This window comes from Molothrus ater, chromosome 23 (assembly GCF_012460135.2).
Source record: "Molothrus ater isolate BHLD 08-10-18 breed brown headed cowbird chromosome 23, BPBGC_Mater_1.1, whole genome shotgun sequence".
Taxonomy (NCBI): Eukaryota; Metazoa; Chordata; class Aves; order Passeriformes; family Icteridae; genus Molothrus; species Molothrus ater.
Window position 1 is genome coordinate 2012797 of NC_050500.2, and position 20747 is coordinate 2033543.

General features: G+C 41.5%; 1 protein-coding gene across 7 annotated transcripts; it reads right to left on the reverse strand.

Moving 5' to 3' along the window:
- Positions 1–12: 12 nt before the first annotated feature.
- Positions 13–20173, reverse strand: LOC118694928 (cyclin-dependent kinase 11B). 7 transcript variants are annotated; one of them, XM_036396263.1, is made up of 20 exons: positions 20112–20173; positions 18716–18847; positions 17413–17528; positions 16990–17114; positions 16202–16340; positions 15573–15703; positions 13778–13900; positions 11584–11679; positions 11351–11479; positions 10550–10615; positions 9459–9628; positions 8781–8871; positions 8448–8569; positions 7712–7817; positions 6392–6513; positions 6142–6249; positions 4535–4651; positions 4021–4169; positions 2401–2590; positions 13–787 (listed from the first exon to the last, which is right to left on the reverse strand). In XM_036396263.1, the coding sequence occupies exons 2-20, from the start codon at positions 18824–18826 to the stop codon at positions 695–697; spliced, it is 2304 nt and encodes a 767-aa protein (XP_036252156.1). In that variant the 5' UTR covers positions 18827–18847; positions 20112–20173; the 3' UTR covers positions 13–694. The 7 variants fall into 7 exon arrangements, with proteins under 7 accessions (XP_036252156.1, XP_036252154.1, XP_036252155.1 ...); XM_036396261.1 differs by having other exon boundaries at positions 9459–9634; XM_036396262.1 differs by having other exon boundaries at positions 11584–11682.
- Between the last annotated feature and the right edge of the window lie 574 nt (positions 20174–20747).

A 20747-nucleotide genomic window follows, 5' to 3' on the forward strand; every position in this document is an offset into this window, starting at 1 on the left:
TTGCACAGAAAATAAAGTTTCAAGTCTCCATATTAAATCTTTTTGATTTATAAAACAATAGAGTAATTTGTTTTGCACCACTGTAAATACATTTACAGAACAACAAAAAAGAAAAATCTGGTGAGGGAGTATCAAACCCAGCCCAGCTCTCTCCAAGGATACAAACCTCATCATTGTAATTTTTCTTTTTGCCCCAAATATATTCAGACACAAACAATTTATTACTTAAAATAAAAACTCAACTCTCTTTACTGTCACCAACATCCCACTTTGCTGCATGTGAAGCAATGAAATCCTTCACACTATTAAACAATTGAAAATGTGTTTTAATTCTACAAATTTACAAGGAAAAAAAAAAAACCCAAAACAAAACAAACTCAACAAAAAAATAAACCAGAAACTGTTCTAGGACTGTTTTTTCAAGTTGTCCTTTGTCACAGTTTGTGATGATCTGGGGTTTTCAGGTAACTCCAGTCCTCTAATGGAATGCAGCAGTTGAACTCCACATTGATTTATAAAACAAGAGCCTTGGAATCCGTGATAATCTCTGAGGTTTTTTCACAGGGAAAAACATTTGGTGCCCCTGACACAGAACAGAACTGGGGCACCCCAATCCACTCACATGAATGGTGCTTTGTTTTTGTTTTGATTTTTGGGGATTTTTTTTCCCCCCCTCCTTTTTTTTATGTTGAGTTCAAAACTTGAGGCTGAAGCCAGGTCCTGCAGCAGATGCTCCTTGATTGGTGGTGGTCAGATGGAAACCTGTGTCCTTCAGGTCATCATCACCCTGTGAAAAGCAAGCACAGGGCACGGATCAGCTGCATTTACCCACCCAAAAATCCGAACAATCAAAATAAAGTATCTCGAGATGAGAAAGAAATGTTTGATTTAGGGCCATCGCAGTTAAGGTTGATGCTGGGTTATTCATAATCTTTAAATATTGCTGTTTCAAAATTTGCCATTGCTAAAAGCAGTTGGAGTGTTCCTAGTTCTGAACCCACTTTTGACTGCATGAGAAAGAGAAAAAAATGAGTCTAAATAAGTGTAAACTTCACTCATTGAGATTCTGATCCAACACTCAGTCTCCATGGCAGTGTTTACACCCTGAAAAATCAAGGCTAAATCAACTTTTTGTATTATTTAAACTGTAAACTGACTTTGGAAAGGGAAGCTGGACTCTCCCTGGGCTTGGGGAAGGAGACCTGGACTCTCCCTGCCAGTCCAGGTGAGTCTCAGGATCCCAACAAAATCCAAGGGCAGGCCCTGCAGCTGTGCCCAACTCACCAGCAGTGACTTTGGGAAGGGAAGCTGGACTCACCCTGGGCTTTGGGAAGGAGAACTGGACTCACCCTGGGCTTTGGAAAGGGAAGCTGGACTCACCCTGGCTTTGGGAAGGGAAGCTGGACTCACCCTGGGCTTTGGGAAGGAGAACTGGACTCACCCTGGCTTTGGGAAGGAGAACTGGACTCTCCCTGCCAGTGAGGATCCCAGGCAAAGCTGAGGCCCTGCCCTGTGCCACACTCACAGTGCCTGTAACCCCTGTATCACACTCACAGCTGGCTGTAACCCTGTTCCACACTCACAATGCCTGTAACCCTGTTCCACACTCACAGTGCCTGTAACCCTGTTCCACACTCACAGCTGGCTGTAACCCTGTTCCACACTCACAATGCCTGTAACCCTGTTCCACACTCACAGTGCCTGTAACCCTGTTCCACACTCACAGCTGGCTGTAACCCTGCTCTGTTCCACACTCACAGTGCCTGTAACCCTGTATCACACTCACAGCTGGCTGTAACCCTGCTCTGTTCCACACTCACAGCTGGCTGTAACCCTGTTCCACACTCACAGTGCCTGTAACCCTGTATCACACTCACCAGCTGGCTGTAACCCTGTTCCACACTCACAGTGCCTGTAACCCTGTTCCACACTCACAGTGCCTGTAACCCTGTTCCACACTCACAGCTGGCTGTAACCCCTGTATCACACTGACAGTGCCTGTAACCCCTGTATCACACTCACAGTGCCTGTAACCCCTGTATCACACTCACAGTGCCTGTAACCCCTGTTCCACACTCACAGTGCCTGTAACCCTGCTCTGTTCCACACTCACAGTGCCTGTAACCCTGTTCCACACTCACCAGCTGGCTGTAACCCTGTTCCACACTCACAGTGGCTGTAACCCCTGTATCACACTCACAGTGCCTGTAACCCTGTTCCACACTCACAGCTGGCTGTAACCCTGTTCCACACTCACAGTGCCTGTAACCCTGTGCCACACTCACAGTGCCTGTAACCCTGTTCCACACTCACAGCTGGCTGTAGCCCCTTTTCCACACTCACAGCTGGCTGTAACCCTGTTCCACACTCACAGTGCCTGTAACCCTGTTCCACACTCACCAGCTGGCTGTAGCCCAGCCCTCCCTCGGGGGGCCTGGGGCTGGTGCCCCTCTTGACCCTCTGCTGCTCGCTCTTGGCTGGCCAGGTGGGGAACATGGAGGGGTCGATGGGCAGCGGGGTCTCCCTGAAGTACTCGTGCTTCAGCCCGTCCTCGGCCGTGATGCGCCGCGCTGGGTAGTACGTCAGGAAACTGCCAGGGAGCACAGCAAAGGAGACTGGAGACCCCAAAACTGCCAGCAATGCTCCTGAGGGCTTTGTGATGAACAACAGGATTCTGGCATTGGGTACTGGGGATGGCTCTGTTAATGGTGTTAGGTGGAATTCCATTGATTTGGTGGAATTCCATTGGTTGGGTGTAATGGGGTGAGCAGGTATTGGGTATAATTCTATTACTTGGGTATCATTTTATCACTGGGTATTGGGTGTGATTTATTACTTTGGTATCATTTTATCACTGGGTATTGGGTATAGTTATATTAATTTGGTATCATTTTATTACTGGGTATTGGGTATAGTTCTATTACTTGGGTATCATTTTATCACTGGGTATTGGGTATAATTCCATTAATTTGGTATCATTTTATCACTGGGTATTGGGTATAATTCTATTACTTGGGTATCATTTTATTACTGGGTATTGGGTGCGATTTATTACTTGGGTATCATTTTATTACTGGACATTTTGTATTAATTTAGTGCCATTTTATTACTGGGTATTGGTATCATTCTATTAATTTGGTACATTTTATTACTGGACATTGGGTATTAATTTGGTATAATTCTATTACAGGACATTGGGCATAATTTTATTAATTTGGTATCATTTTATTACTGGACATTTTGTATTAATTTAGTGCCATTTTATTACTGGGTATTGGGTATAATTCTATTACTTTGGTATCATTTTATTACTGGACATTTTGTATTAATTTAGTGCCATTTTATTACTGTGTATTGGTATCATTCTATTAATTTGGTACATTTTATTACTGGACATTGGGTATTAATTTGGTATAATTCTATTACAGGACATTGGGTATAATTCCACTCATTTGGTATAATTTTATTACTGGGCATTGGGTATTAACTTGATATCATTTTATTACAGGACATTGGGTATAATTTCATTAATTTGGTATTATTTTATTACTGGACATTTTTGTATTAATTTGGTATCATTTTATGACTGGGTATTGGGTATAACTCTATTACTTTGGTATAATTTAATTACTGGGTATTGGGTACAATTCTATTACTGGGTATTGGTATAATTCTATTAATTTGGTATCATTTTATTGCTGGACATTTGGAGACATTACCTAGTCTCAGAACTATACCCAATACCCAGTCATAAAATGATACCAAATTCATAGAATTATACCAATACCCTTGGACAGACAGACAGAGCTCCAAAGGGACCCAGGGTAATTCCATTCAAATATTTTACAATTTTTGCTGTTTCAGAGAGATTTTAGCCATTCTCCTAACACACCAGATACTCCTGTAACACAGTGTTAACCACACAGCCTGGGCTTGGCTTTCCAAACCTTTCCCAACACAGAGAACATTTCTGTTTTCCTGCCCAGAAACGCCCAGGGATGCCTGGAGTCTGGCACTCACTTGTTCATGAGGTCAAAGCCCTGGTCAGAGAGCAGAGCCCCGAATCTCTTGCGCAGGTTGTTGTAGGGATATTCTGTGAAGGTCATTTTCTTCACTGCGGGCAGCTCGTTGTAACCAGGCCAGATCTTTTCACTGGGAGTGCCCAGATCCTGCAAATTAAAATTAAAATACCTCTTTAATAAAGGATTGCACTCCTGAGTGTATTAATTTATGTATTTATTCATGAGGAGTTGGGAATTATCCAGAGAAAACAGACAGAACAAATCGTGGTCTCAGCCTACTCAAAGTGTGGTAAAGCAGATTAAATGACTTTTTATTAAATGACTTTTTATTAAATAACTTTTCATGCAATAACTTTTCATTCAATAACTTTTCATTCAATAACTTTTCATTCAATAACTTTTCACTAAATAACTTTTTCTTGAGGCTGAATCTCTGTTAAAGAACAACAAGCACTACTCCAATGCTCCTGTTTCTAGAACCAGTCAAAATCCCCAAATATTTTGAAAATTACCTTAAAAACTTTGTTAATCTGGTCGATTTCTGACTTCCCTGGGAACAGAGGCTTCTGTGTCAGCAGCTCCCCAAAAATACACCCCACTGACCACATGTCTATGGCTGTGGAATATTCCTGGAAAGAAGGGAAATCAAATTGCACCTCAGGAAAATCAGGAAGATATTTTCCCTGAGTTGTCTGCAGGGATGCTGTGGCTCCTGGGGGTTTATTTGGGGTTTTTTTGAGCAGAACACACATAAGCAGTCCCATACCCAAGGGCCAGGTCCCAATTATTCTCTCAATTAATATCTGACTGTAATTATTTCAAGTTTCTAATGATGGATTATGAGCCATGTCCACCAATCTCTCAGGATGAAAGGTGAGAAGGCTCCTCACTGATCCCTCTCTTTTCCACACACAAACAAAGCAGCACAGCTGACAAACCAGGAATTTTCCTGGCAGGGCTCTTGAGCCCTGATTTCACCCAGGTTTCAGTTATCAGCAGAGAACGTTCCAGAAGAGTGCCACCACCTTGTCCTGCTCAGATGTCACAGGTTTTAGACTAATTTAAAAGGACATTTAGAATCCATCAGCACCGAGCACATCAGCATCCCAAGGGAGAAAATCCACCTGTGACCCTCCCATGCTATGTGTGGGGAGGATGGAAGGGTTTTAGATGTCATTAGGAGGAAAAATTATTATTATTATTATTATTATTATTATTATTATTATTAGTAGTAGTAGTAGTAGTAGTAGTAGTAGTAGTAGTAGTAGTAGTAGCATAATATTTCCATTATTAGGAAAAATATATAATATACTAATATATGATAAAATTATATAATGAAAATAATATTATAATAATAGATTATATCTTTAATAATAGATAATAATTATATATTTTAAAATATACAATAATATATAATAATGTATAATAATAAATTATATAATAGTGATAATGATAATAATGATAAATATATATTATATATTATATGTAATAATATAATATATAATGATATTTCCATTATGAAGAAAAATAGATAATATATGATAAAATTATATAATGAAAATAATATTATAATAATAGATTATATATTTAATAATAGATAATAATTATATATTTTAAAATATACAATAATGATATATATAGTAATGTATAATAACAAATCATATAATAATAGTGATGATAATGATGATGATAATGATGATAATGATAGTGATGATGATAGTGATGATGATAGTGATGATCATAATAATGATCATAATAATGATCATAATAATGATCATAATGATAGTGATGATGATAATGATGATTATAATGATAGTGATGATGATAATGATGATAGTGATGATGATAGTGATGATAATAGTGATGATAATAGTGATGATAATAGTGATGATAATAGTGATGATAATAGTGATGATAATAATGATGATAATAATGATGATAATAATGATGATAATAAATAATGATGATAATAATGATGATAATTAATAATGATGCCAATCAGGATTTACAGCTATCCATCCATAGCATTCACTGCTCCCCTTGGATCCTGCTTTCTCAAACCCAGTCAGGCGTTCCACAGCTGCATTTTCCCTGCTCCAGCAGCCAAAGCAGAGCTCACCTTTGCTCCCAGCAGGAGCTCTGGAGCTCTGTACCACAGGGTCACCACCACGGGCGTGTAGGGCTTCAGGGGAGAGCCGTATTCCCTGGCCAAGCCAAAATCTCCAACCTGGGAGGAGAAACAGCAACACCTCCAGCACTGCTCATCACCAGCAGCGCCACCGCACGGGGATCTGGGCACAGCTCTGCCTCTGCAGTTCTGCAGAGGGAATTTATCCTGATTTCATCTTTTTTTTTCTCCTAATTCTTACTTTTAAAATGCCTGAATGGCTGAGCAGCAGGTTGGAAGTTTTCAAGTCTCTGTGAAGGATCCAGTTGTCGTGGAGGTGTTTGACCCCTCGTAGTAACTGAATCATCAAAGTCTTCACTTCTCCTGGAATGACAAAAAATGGGTGGGAGAAATGAAAGAAAGAAAGAAATGGTTAAAAAATGCACTGAAGAAAATAAATAAATAAATAAATACATGATTTAAGAATGTATTGAAGAAAATAAATAAATAAATGACTTAAAAATGCACTGAAGAAAACAATTTAATAAATGGTTAAAAAATGCACTGAAGAAAATAAATAAATAAATGATTTAAAAATGCATAGAAGAAAATAAATAAATGGTTAAAAAAATGCACTGAAGAAAATAAATAAATTATTTTAAAATGCATTGAAAAAAATAAATTATTAAAAAATCCATTGAAGTAAATAAATAAATAAATTAATTAATTAAAAATGCATTGAAGAAAATAAATAAATGATTTAAAAATGCACTGAAGAAAATAAATAAATAAATGATTTAAAAATGCACTGAAGAAAATAAATAAATGATTTTAAAAATGCATTGAAGAAAATAAATAAATAAATGATTAAAAAATGCACTGAAGAAAATAAATGATTTAAAAATGCATTGAAGAAAATAAATAAATGATTGAAAAAATGCATTGAAGAAAATAAATGATTGAAAAAATGCATTGAAGAAAATGATGAAAAATGCACTGAAGAAAATAAATAAATAAATGATTAAAAATTCACTGAAGAAAATAAATAAATAAATGATTTTAAAAATGCATTGAAGAAAATAAATCTGCCTTTAATTTGTGTTTTATTGGTTTGGAGGGCAGGAAGGAGTGGCCAGTTGAAGCACAGGAAAGCCTGCACTATCAAAATGTGTCACAGAACAGCAAAATTCATTTGGGCAGCTGGAATCCATCCCAACTGTGCTCAGAAATGACTGTCCCTGGTAGGAAGCAGCCAAAATTCAAGGCCAATGGCATTTTCCAGCCCAGCACAGGTGAAACCCCCCCAGTTTCACCCCAAACTGGAATCACCAGCAGCTCCCAGCACCAGGCTCAGCCCACACCTTCAGCTGGGGCAGCTTGTACAGAATAAAAGCACAGGCTCTGTCCTGGATTCCTTTAGGAACTCCATGAAAAACCAACCCCAAAGGCTCCTTTCTGCTCTGGTTTGTAGCTGAATTTCAGCAGGAAACCTCAGTTCCAAGGAAGCCAGGACATGGCACAGCAACACCAGGCAGGGCCCAGGCCCAGCAGGGCCGCCCTGCAGCTCTGGGAGCGCCGGTACCTGGCAGGAACGGCTGCTTCATGGTCTCCATCAGGCTCTTCAGGTCGTGCTCCACGTAATTCATCACAATGTAGATTTTATCCATGTTGCTGCCCACAACGATCTCCTGCAAGGCACAACCAGGTGAGCAAAACCCACACGCGGCGTTTAAAAAGCACCCAGAGTCAATGTGGGAAAGGTACTGGAAAGAGGGGAGGGGCTGCCATTGGGAAAATCCTGAAAAATGGGATTTTTTCTATTAAAAACCAGCTCATTTTTGGTAAAGCATCAGATTGTGCAGCCAGGGATGTCTCTACAGCCTTATGAGCAGCACACAACTGTAGTTTTTCTATAATGTAAATAAATTTTTTTCTTTTTTCCTAAAATATATTTTTCCTATTAAAAACCAGCTCATTTTTTGGTAAAATATCAGCTTGTGCAGCCAGGGATGTCTCTACAGCCTTATGAACAGCACACAACTGTAGTTTTTCTATTTCTTATAAAATGTAAATAAAAATTATTTTTTTTTTCTAAAATGTATTTTTTCATTGGAAAAATCCTGAAAAATGGTATTTTTTCTATTAAAAACCAGCTCATTTTTGGTAAAACATCAGATTGTGCAGCCAGGGATGTCTCTACAGCCTTATGAGCAGCACACAACTGCTCACAGCAGCAAGATCTGCCAGGGTTGCTGATATTTTCATATTTAAAAGGAATATTTCAACCAAATCAAAGCCATCAAAGATTGCAGCCTTACTCTGACAGTGACAATGTTCAGGTGCTGTGCTTTCAGAATTGTATTTATTTCCCTCAGAGAAGTGATGGGGAAACCTTCCTTCTCCTTTTCCATTTTCAGTCTCTTCAGAGCCACGATTTCATCTGCAAAGGGAACACATTTCCCATCCCACAGTTAAAAATTCCCATTACCAGGTGTTCTCTCACTCATTGTCTGTGCTGCTCTGCCTCGAAAATCAGCAGCTTGCTGGTGAAGAAATATTTGCAAATCATATTTGAAATATTTGAAATAGCAGGATGGTGATTTGCAGCCCTAACTAAATACCCTGAGGAAGAGGAGGGCTCTGATACCCACCAGTCTTTTTGTCCTTTGCCCTGTACACCACACCATAGGTTCCTTCTTCAATCCTGTTCAAGCACTGGAATTCCTCCACGCTGCGGCATCCCTGAACAAAACCACAGGGACAGCATTTACTGCTCCAGCATTTACTGCTCCAGCATTTACCCCTCCAGCATTTACCCCTCCAGCATTTACCCCTCCAGCATTTACCCCTCCAGCATTTACCCCCTCAGCATTTACTGCTCCAGCATTTACCCCTCCAGCATTTACTCCTCCAGCATTTACTCCTCCAGCATCTGGGAGAAGGTTTTGCATTTCAAAAACTTCAGCAACTTCCCAGTTAAAATTCACCAGAAGAATTCAGCTACAAACCAGAGGATAAAGGAGTCTTTGGGGTTTGTTTTTCATGGAGTTTCTAAAGGAATCCAGGACAGAGCCTGTGTTTCAGCAGATTAATTCAATTATTCCATTCACTTCTGCACAAAGGCAGCAATTCAGCACCTTTCACATGATTAATTAGTAAAGATCTGGTTTTTATTAGTATTTTTACACTTTGCTGTTGGCTACATAAAGAAAAACCAGTTTCTGTTGATGGTAACAGAACTCTCCTCTCACAAGGACCCATTTCCAGACAGCAATAGCAAGATAAGAGATCTCAATGGTATCAGAAATGCTGAAGGGGTGATTCCCTACCTGCAGGGCAGGGAGATACTTGGGAAGCTCCTGCTTCAGCTCGATGGGGGAGGAGGCTGGAGAGTCAGGAATGTATTCCCCTTCTGTCATGGCATTGGAGTGAGGGGAGCCTTCCCCCAGCTCCTCCTCCTCCGCCTCGCTGCCCGCAGAATCCCGGTCAAACCTCGACTCTGGAACTTTAACAGTCAGAATCAGTGCTGGAAAGAGGAGCTGTGAGGATGAAATGAACTCAGCCTGAGGTAAATAGAGGTGGTGACATTGAGCACTGCACGGCAGAGGAGGGTGGAGAAGCCAAATTTCTCCTCTTGGCAGAGGTGACGCTTTCAGAATTCACCTGCGGTTCCCAGTGTGAATGCAGCAGGTCAGAAAAATCAATCTTTGCACCAGAATGGAAGAGAAAATTTACTAAAGATGTCTCATTCTCATTCTGGGTCTCATTCTCTGATTTTGATTCCAGTGTAAATGTATCAGGTCAGAAAAATCAATCTTTGCACCAGAATGGAAGAGAAAACTGACCCAAGATTCTCATTCTCATTCTGGGTCTCATTCTCTGATTTTGATTCCAGTGTGAATGCAGCAGGTCAGAAAAATTAATTTTGCACCAGAATGGAAGAGAAAATTTACCAAAGATGTCTCATTCTCATTCTGGGTGTCATTCTCTGATTTTGATTCCTGTGTGAATGCAGCAGGTCAGAAAAATCAATCTTTACACCAGAATGGAAGAGAAAATTTACTAAAGATTTCTCATTCTGGGTCTCATTCTCTGATTTTGATTCCAGTGTGAATGCAGCAGCTCAGAAAAACCAATCTTTGCACCAGAATGGAAGAGAAAATTGACCCAAGATTCTCATTCTGGGTGTCATTCTCTGATTTTGATGAGAAGACAAAAGAACACAAAATGAAAGAGAAGGAAACATCAGCTCATGAGATTGATTCCCTCTAAACACAAAGCTTGAAGCAGATTTCAAGGAGTTTCTGAGTTTGACATGAGAATAGCACTCTGATATTTGAAGTATTTGTAGAAACAGGTTTGTCTAGCTGCAAACACCCAGCCCAACACTTCCTTCAAGCATTCAGTATTTGCATTGTACCAACTGGGATGTGGTTTCCATTCTCCCGTTCCTCCTCTTCGCTCATTTCCTCCTCGCTCACCTCCTCTGCAAAACAGAACCGAGTTTGAGTGGGAAAAATCCCCATTTCTGCAGCTCCCTGGGAGGCAGATCCCTGCTGGAATCCTCTCCCCTCTCACCAGGTTCTGCACCGTCAGAAATTCACAAACAGAAATTCTGTTTCACTCCCAACAGGGAACACAACTTTGACCAATTCTCTGGGAATTGGGATGCGGGCAGGTAAATAAATAATTAATATTTCCTTATTCATTGTAATTATTTTAAAGAAAAACACCCAGCCATCAGAGCCTCTACTCTTGTGCCTTTTCTTTACTAATTAATGACAAGAATGGCTGCACTTTTCTGAACTTTGTGTTATTATGTTCATTCATTTGGAAAAAAAAAAAAAAAATCTGAAATTTGCAACAGAAAAGAATTCAAAATGACAAAAATGACCAAGACCTTTGGATTTCACCCCCCCCCAAAGAAGTGCAAATACTCTGCAGGGTATTTGATGTGTCCCAGAACCACCTGAACTGCTGACAAAAATGGCTCTCAGCTTTCTGCTCTGGCTTCTTAGATGAAAATTGGTATTACCTCTACCAAAAGGATAGAATGGGACTTGGACTTGGGTGTTTTCTTTTTAGTTATCTTGACCTGTGAGGTCTCAGCCTAGCCTAGACTAAGAGAAAAGGAAAATGTTCAAATAAAACAACCAACAGGATGAGGAAAATAAAAATAAAATCACACAGGCCCTGCAGGCCTGCTGGGTGAAGCCCTCACCTGCTGATTGCTCCGACACCTCCTCAGAGTTGCTTCCTGTCTCCTCCTCCTCCTCCTCTTCCTCTCCCTCCTCCTCAGAGCCTTCGCTGCTGGACTCTTCCTCCTCCTCTTCTGAGCCTGATCCAGATTCTGTCCAGGAATAATCAGGCACTTTACACTCACAGTGTTTGCTCAGCAGAGACATGAATTACACCTGTACAGTTAATTACAGCTCCTAAATTGCATTTCATCACCTGAGGAGGACTCTGCTGAGCTGGTTTTTCTCTCACTGTCACTGATGTCTTGCAGGTCTGACAGAGGATCCCTCTCTTCTGGTTTCTCTTCTTTTACTGCTGAAACCACAAAAATTAAAAACACAGTGCTAATTGAGTATCCTTTCCAAGCCTCTGAATTCCCAGCTAACTGCTTCACTTTCTGCTGGCATTAAATCAGTGCTGAATATTCAGTATTGGAAATTCAGAGCACTAAAAGATAATAATAATAATAATAATAATAATAATAATAATAATAATAATAATAATAATAATAATAATTTCACACTCTGCTCAATGACAAACAGCTTTTCTGAACTGCAGTGGTGCAGGATCAACAGCCAAAAATATGGAATAATATTGACCCGAATTTTAAACACGAGGTGTTCCTAAGATGAATTAAAATAGGGGAAAAAGGGGAAAAAAGCACCATGGTGACAAAAATCACCAGAGCAGGGTCCCTACACTCTGGTTACTGTCAGTGCCCACTGCTCCAGGGAGCACCATGAAAAAAAATCCCTGGTGCTTGATGGGGCAGGAGCTTCCCAGGCCTTGCTGCCTGCCTGCAGCTGGAATTGCACTGATTCCATCCTGCTCTGAGTGTCAGAATCTGGAATTCCACTGATTCCATCCTGCTGAGAGCCTGCAGCTGGAATTGCACTGATCCCATCCTGCTGAGAGCCTGCAGCTGGAATTGCACTGATTCCATCCTGCTGAGAGCCTGCAGCTGGAATTGCACTGATCCCATCCTGCTGAGAGCCTGCAGCTGGAATTGCACTGATTCCATCCTGCTGAGTGCCTGCAGCTGGAATTGCACTGATCCCATCCTGCTGAGAGCCTGCAGCTGGAATTGCAGATGATTCCATCCTGCTCTGAGTGCCTGCAGCTGGAATTGCACTGATCCCATCCTGCTCTGAGTGCCTGCAGCTGGAATTGCTCTGATTCCATCCTGCTGAGTGCCTGCAGCTGGAATTGCTCTGATTCCATCCTGCTCTGGGTGCCTGCAGCTGGAATTGCAGATGATTCCATCCTGCTCTGAGTGTCAGAATCTGGAATTGCACTGATCCCATCCTGCTGAGAGCCTGCAGCTGGAATTGCTCTGATCCCATCCTGCTGAGAGCCTGCAGCTGGAATTGCTCTGATCCCATCCTGCTGAGTGCCTGCACCTGGAATTCCACTGATTCCATCCTGCTGAGTGCCTGCAGCTGGAATTCCACTGATTCCATCCTGCTCTGAGTGCCTGCAGCTGGAATTCCACTGATTCCGTCCTGCTCTGAGTGCCTGCAGCTGGAATTCCAGATGATTCCATCCTGCTCTGGATGTCTACACCTGGAATTCCATCTCTACAATTAATTCCACTGATTCCATCCTGCTCTGGGTGTCCACATCTGGAATTCCACTGATTCCATCCTGCTGAGAGCCAGCACTTGGAATTCCACTGATTCCATCCTGCTCTGAGTGTCAGAATCTGGAATTCCACTGATTCCATCCTGCTGAGTGCCTGCAGCTGGAATTCCAGGTGATTCCATCCTGCTCTGGGTGCCTGCACTTCTTTTCAGAGCTGGACATGTCAGCAAGGCAGACTCAGAGCTTTCCTCCTTCTAACAAAGGCGTTTTGGTGTCCCTTGTGCAAATTCCCCACCCCCAGAACCTTCAGGTGGGATCATTTTCTGACTTGGAAAACAAAATTCACCATCTCAGCAGAACTCTGCATTCAGAATTTAATTCTCCTGCAAGATGACAGAACCAGTGATGCTCACACTGATCCCTGTGAGGTCACTTTTTAAGGTAATTTAGCTCCTAACCCCAAATCCAACTGGAGCTGGAGTAACCAATCCCTTTTTAACCTGCAAGGCAATTCAACTGCAGGATTTTAAAAATTCAGTCAGCTGCTTCTTTCACCACTGAACAGGGGCTTAACTCCTTTTGAAACTTTTCCAATGGCTCCTCCTACCCCTAAATATCCCATTTATCACTTGTGCATCTCCTGCAAAACCAGCACTGCTTTAGGGAAGAGACATTGGTGAAGATCCCAGCCTTACAGCGAGGGGCTGAGCTGGACAAGATTGAACTCAGCACCTGGGATGTTTGGTTGAGACTAAAAATGAACTGGATTGGATTGGATTGGATTTTTTACCCCAGCTGTCCCCCAGTAGTGTAGAGAGGCAGATGCTACCTGGTTTCCTGCTCTCTCCTTGCTCAAGCTTGTCTCTCTGCTGGCGCAGGGGGCTGCGACTCCAGGGTCTCATTTTTACTTTGTCTCCATATTCTTCCCTCACTGTTCTATGGTGTGCAGAAACTAGGGAAAACAAAACCACAAGAAATTGTTACATCTGCCTAATTAGAGTTGTCCTGGCTGCCACAGCCACCTGATTGGAATGTTTTTCTTTTTTTTTTTTTTTCTATTTTTTTATTTTTTAAACAGGGTAATAGGGAAGAGTGGGAGAGGAACCTACTTCAATCTGGGAGAATGAAGGGTTTTGGTTGATCTCAAATAAAATATGGATTTGTACTGCTTAGAGAAAGCTGCTGCCACACTTAGAAACAGAAGCAAGCTGCCCTGTAAGTTACACAATAAACACCCTAAATCTAAAGCATTAATGCCAGAGAAAGAAGTGGAAAATATGTAAAAGAATAAAACCAGCTGAGGTTTAGAAGGAGCTGACAGAACATTCAGAACAATAAAATCAATGAAATTAAAAGTTACACAGATTGAGCACTATCAGCATAAAGGCAAGCACAAAAAGGAGCTGTTTGGTATGAGCTGAGCAAGAAAGAGAAAGCAAAAAATATGGTTTGTTCTGCTATTCCTGAATAATCTCTATCACCTGAGCACAGGAATGGGCTCTGATTTTTACCTCTGAAAGCTGGGCCAGAGATCCTTGAACCAAAAATGATCTGAGACTGCAAACACCCAACATGCAAAGAGTTCAGGTGCAGAACCTAAACTGCTCAGGCACCAGATAATCCCACCTGAGCCCCACTGCAGCATCTTCCATGCCTGGAGCACTTACATGACCTCTCCCCCTCTGCAATTTATTCTCCCAAATCCTTAAAACATTGAATTTTGAGGTTAACCTCTATCCAACTGAGTTAGACTCAGCCAAAGAGTTCAGAACCACTGGGGTTGTGCTGGGTGCACACAGTGGCACCTCCAGAAATCCTGATTTTATGGGAAATAACCCCTCAGAAATCTTGGTTTTATAGGAAATAACCCCTCAGAAATCCTGGTTTTATGGGAAATCTCCCACTCAGAAATCCTGTTTTTATGGGAAATCTCCCCTCAGAAACCCTGTTTTTATGGAAATCACCCCTCAGAAATCCTGGTTTTATGGAAAATTTCCCCTCTAGAAATCCTGTTTTTATGGAAATAACCCCTCAGCAATCCTGATTTTATGGAAATAACCCCTCAGGAATTCTGGTTTTATGGAAATCTCCCCCTCAGAAATCCTGGTTTTATAGGAAATAACCCCTCAGAAATCCTGGTTTTATGGGAAATAACCCCTCAGAAATCCTGGTTTTATGGGAAATCTCCCCTCAGAAATCCTGTGTTTATAGGAAATCTCCCCCTCAGAAATCCTGGTTTTATGGAAAATTTCCCCTCTAGAAATCCTGTTTTTATGGAAATAACCCCTCAGAAACCCTGTTTTTATGGAAATAACCCCTCAGAAATCCTGTTTTTATGGAAATAACCCCTCAGAAATCCTGGTTTTATGGAAATCTGCCTGACAGGGGAGGCAAGGACTCACTGACTGATCAACTTCTCAGGATATTTCAGGCCCACAACATCATCACATCATTTTATCTCCCCATGTAAAACTTACATTTCCTTTTCCCTCCCACGTCCCCACTTTAATATTTTTTAAATTCTGGTGCTGCTTTAATAGAAACCACTTTCTCCCCCTCCATTGCAGCCGTGTGTAAACAGGTGGGAAAGCGATAGTAAATATGATTTATGCAGAGGGAGTCACCTTCTCTCCTGGCCTCCCTCTCCTTCCTCCTCTCCTCAGCTCTCCTCTCTCTCTCCTTTTGCTCTCGCTGCTCCTTCTGCTGCTCCCGGATTTTTCTTTCCCTTTCTCTCTCCAGTTGCTCCAAACGATCTCTGGAAAATAATTTTTTGTTGCTTACAGATTCAGCAGGTGAAGAGAAGGAAAACTGGTGTGCAGCACCAAACCACTGAGCTCAACTTCCTTCTCAACACCCACAGTTGTGCATCAGCCAGGAACAGGGGGAGTTTTGCAGCTGATCCTTTAAAAACCAGGTTTAAAAGACCCAGACCAGGAGTTCTCCACCCTACCAGGATTTAAGAAGAAATGAAGCCAGTCCAGTTAATCAATCCCATGATAATCCAGATAATTAATCCCCTGTGCAAATCTGGTTTGTACTTATTTTTTCAGGTTGATAAAAACCTCTAAGACCATCCCATCTTTTTATTCCAGTGAATTCACCTGGAATATCCACGGTAATAAAGCACCTAAAAATAACTGAAGTGAAGAACCCATTCCCAGGAACACACAAAGTTTTCCCTGTGGATTTTTTTTCTGGCTATTTCCCAATGCTCAGAAGAGGCAGGTGCTGGGGAGGGGAGGGATGGATGTACCTCTCCCTTCTGGAATGTTCCCTCGCCATCTCTCTCCGTTTCTGCCTCTCCCATTCACGCCGGGCTTTGTCCTGCTCTTCTCTGTGTCTCTTCCTACGCTCGTGCTCCCGTTCTTTCTCTTTCACTCTGGCGTGTTTCCCTTGGACAAACACAAATCAGCTTCAATTCCCGACTGTGACTGCTCCACATAATCACTGAAAGCAAAACTCAGGGGGTGAAACCGATGGGAACCATTGCCATGAGCTCTGCTGCTTTCTCAAAGGGAAATTCCTGCTCTGAAAGGGGGATGGAAAGCCCAAAGTCTGTCAGGTTTTGCATGAATAATTAAAGTAAAAAATGGTTGTTATTGGTGGGAATGTCCCTAGAAATGATATCTTTTTCTTTCTTGGCAGGTTCAAAGATCAGAGATCTTTCACTCAGTGAAGCCAGAGAGAATACTTGTATTAAAGTAAAAAATGCTTGTTATTGATGGGAATTTGTCTAGAAATGATATTTTTTTCTTTCTTGGCAGGTACAAAGATCAGAGATCTTTCACTCAGTGAAAGCAGAGATAACCTAATCAGGCTTCAAGGAGTAAAAGTGACCTCAGTGTCCCTGGCCAAAGTGATTTCTGTGCTCTGAACCAGGCTCACAGCCCCGCCATTCCCCCAAGGGCACTAGAACAGCCACAGAAATGAACATTTTCAATTCCTCTGTCTACATTTTCAATTCCTCTGCCTATGCCCCTGCTGGGTTCCCTCAGCCTGAGTCCCTGCTGTTTGTTCCACTCCCAGGGATGGCAGAAGCACCTTCTGCAGAGTGGCTCCTGTGCCTGCGTTTCTCTTTCCTCTTCTCATCCTTCCTGTGATGGGTTTTTTCCTTCCTGGACATTTGCTGGGGTGGTTTGATGGCCAAGGAATCGTCTTCTTCTCCCCTGGAAGGCAGGACAGCAGTGAGCTCAGGGAGGTGAAAGGGCAAATCCACAGATTGCCTTGGTTGGGAAAAAAATTCCCGTTTTATTTTGAGTTTCCACAATAAATCAAAACTGGAACACGACACTTCAATTGGTTACATCTGGTTCAATCCTAACCAGAGCTTCAAAAACGTGTTCTAGAAAAAGGATTTTCATTTCTAAAAGTTGATTTTCCTTTCAGATATTTGAAACCCTTTTCTCAGGATGTTGAAATGGTAATTTCAGGAATTTTTTCCTTGTTTTATTTCCTCATTCTCACCTGTCTTCCATGGAGTCCTCCCTCCTGTAGGGTGAGTTCCTGATGGTGATTTCCATGCGATGGTCCCTCAGCTCCCCCTCCTCAAGAGAGTCCCTCTTGGAGTCCCTGTCATCTGACTGAGGGAACAGGGGGAAAATCCATTCATTTCTATGGCTCAAAATGAATAAAAATTAAACATTCCTGAACTCTTCCACTGCTGGCTCAAAAATTCAGCCTGGACCGGTCACTGCTGTCAAATCCATTGATTTGTGACAGCAGCACTTTGAGCTGAGGTGCATTAATTTGAGATAATTAGGCAAAATTAAACAATGAGGAGGAGTGTAGTAATTATTGTGTGGTATTTTCTGCAATAATTATTTTGCACACAGCTGTACAAAACCAAACAGCAACAGAAAAGTGATTCCAAACTCATCATTTTAACCCATTCTTCTATAAAACCTTTAAAAGTTATTCCTTCAACTGCAAGACCCAGTTGATTACTTTATTTATATATATTTTTATTTATTTTATTTATTTAAACATTAATTACTGCATATAATTATAAATAATTATCTAAATTTAAATTAACTACATTGGGTTTTTTTCTGACCAATAACCAGACAGGAAGATAAAATTTATTCCAAACCCATCATTTTAACCCATTCTTCTGTAAAACCTTTAAAAGCTATTCCTTCAACTGCAAGACCCAGTTGATTACTTTATTTATATCTATATTTCTATTTGTATTTATTTAAAATTAATTTATTTCATTTATTTAAACATTAATTATTGCATATAATTATAAATAATAATCTAAATTTAAATTAACTACATTAGGTTTTTTTCTGACCAATAACCAGACAGGAAGATAAAATTTATTCCAAACCCATCATTTTAACCCATTCTTCTGTAAAACCTTTAAAAATTGTTCCTTGAACTGCAAGTCCCAGTTGATTATTTATTTTTATTTACATATTTTAATTTATTTAAAATTAATTTAATTTAAACATTAATTATTGTATATAATTATTTATAATTCTCTAAATTTAAATTATTAATTAAATCAATTAATTCATCTTTTCTGGCCAATAACTATAAGAAATCACAGGACATAATGCAAGACCAATGAAATCTTCACAAAGCATCACACAAAGCGTTTCTGTTAAGCTTTGGAATCAGAGACCACACAGAAAAAACTTCAGCTGACAGAGCATCAAAAAAAATCACCAGAAAATGAGGACACAGGCAGTGCACCCCATTAAAATGCAGTTTTCTATTAATAAAGCAAATAATTTAATTAAATGAGTCCCAAAGGGCAGCTTACATTTTTCATACGTTTGATCTCTGCCTTCTCCTCTTGCTCCTTCCTTCGTTTCTTCTCCTGGAGAATCTCATCTAAAGTCTTCACCTTCCAAGAATCCTTTTCATCACCCATTTGAGTTCAAAGAAACACCCTCTGTAAAAGAAGGAGACACTGCCAAACCCCACAAATAAATGGAAATAAATCCATTTTACACCCATTTATTTATTGCTCTGGTTTTGAGTAAAGCCACCATAGAGTTGATTTATGGTGGACCAAAAATGTTGGTTTTAAACCCAAAGGAAAGACTCTGTAAGAGCTCAGGGAGCTGCTGAAGGGCACAAAAACCAATTTATGGCCAAGGTTTGGTGTCACACATTTAATAATGACCTGAGGGAACAAAGCTTGGGGGAAAAGGACACAAAGAATGCAGAATTTATGGGATATGAGGCAGAACACCTGAGAGAAGGAAGAAAATAATGAAGCCAACTGTGCCAAAATCAGCTGTCACTGAGGAGAAGGTAATTCCAGCACACCAGATAACGAGCATGAGAAGAAGAAGAATAATTAACCCATAGAAGACAGAATATTTAGGTTTGCTGATAAACAAAATTAGACATTGAGAGATGAAAGAAACAATGGGGAAGAAAAACCCCTAAATTCAGTAAGAAGTAAAAATTAAAAGGGAAAGTTGTACATTAGAGGGGAATCTGTGGTATCAGGAAGGCTGAACCTCTCAAGTACCTCAGAAATGGGGGACAACCCCTAAATTCCATAAGAATTAAAAATGAAAAGGGAGGGTTATACATTAGAGAGAAAACTTTGGTATCAGGAAGTCTGAACAGCTCAAGTACCTCAGAAATGGGGAAGAAAAACCTTAAATTCTGTAAGAATTAAAAATTAAAGGGAGGGTTGTACATTAGAGGGAAATCTTTGGGATCAGGTGTTTTGGGAAGTCTGTAACTCTCAAGTATCTCAGAAATGGGGAAAGAGAGAAGGGAAAAAAATAAATTGGAGAGACCCCAGGCCCCACGGCCTCTCCCTTTATTGGCATAAAGCAAAAAGGAACTCCTCTGTTTCCTTTTTGGACATAAACCTCCCCTGAGAGCCCCCGGTGTGCCCCCAGCCCCGGGTGTCCCCTCAGAGGCCTCGGTGCCCCCCCGGTGTCCCTTCAGCTGCCCCGGTGCCCCCTCAGAGTCCCTGGTGTCCCCTGAGCAGCGCCGGGTGTCCCCCCGGTGTCCCCTCAGAGGCCCCGGTGTGCCCTCAGAGCTCCCGGTGTCCCCTCAGCGGCCCCGGTATCCGCTCAGAGCTCTCGGTGTCCGCCCAGCAGCCCCGGGTGTCCCCTCAGAGCCCCGGTGTCGCCCCGGTGTCGCCCCGGTGTCGCCCCGGTGTCCCCTCAGCGCCCCCCGGCCCCGCTCACCGCCGCCGCCACCGGGGACTGCGAGCAGCCGCGCGCGGGTCACGCGTCACTTCCGCCCGCCGCCGCGCGCCGATGACGTCAGCGCCGCCTCACGGCGCCCTAATTAACGCGAATCGTTAATGAGGCGTTAATTGAGCCCCGCCCGTCAGAACGGCCGGGCTGAGGGGCGTTAATGAAGCCGCGGGATGTGGCGGGGGAGCGATGAACGCAGCGAACGGAGGCGTTGTCAGCACTGGGCCGCATTTAATTCCACATCAATTAAAGCGCGGAGTTTGATTGAATAAATTAAATTTGATTGAATAAATTAAATTTGATTGAATAAATGTAATTGAATAAATTTGATTCCAAACAAAAAGCTGCAATTCTTACATGGAAATGAGTGAGAGTGCGAGGGAGGAGGTGACAGAGGTGACACGGCCCAGAACAGCAAAGATCCCTAATTATGATCTCTAAAATCACTAATTATCCATCCCCCATTGGAAATATGAGAATATAAAGGGAAATAACGGTATAAAATAGGAAATAATTGGAATAATGAGAATTTAGAAGCACAGGGAGTGCTGTGACACCTTCCACCTGCACCTCAGTGTATCAGGAATCCATATTTGAGGAAAACAAACACCCTCTGAGTGAATT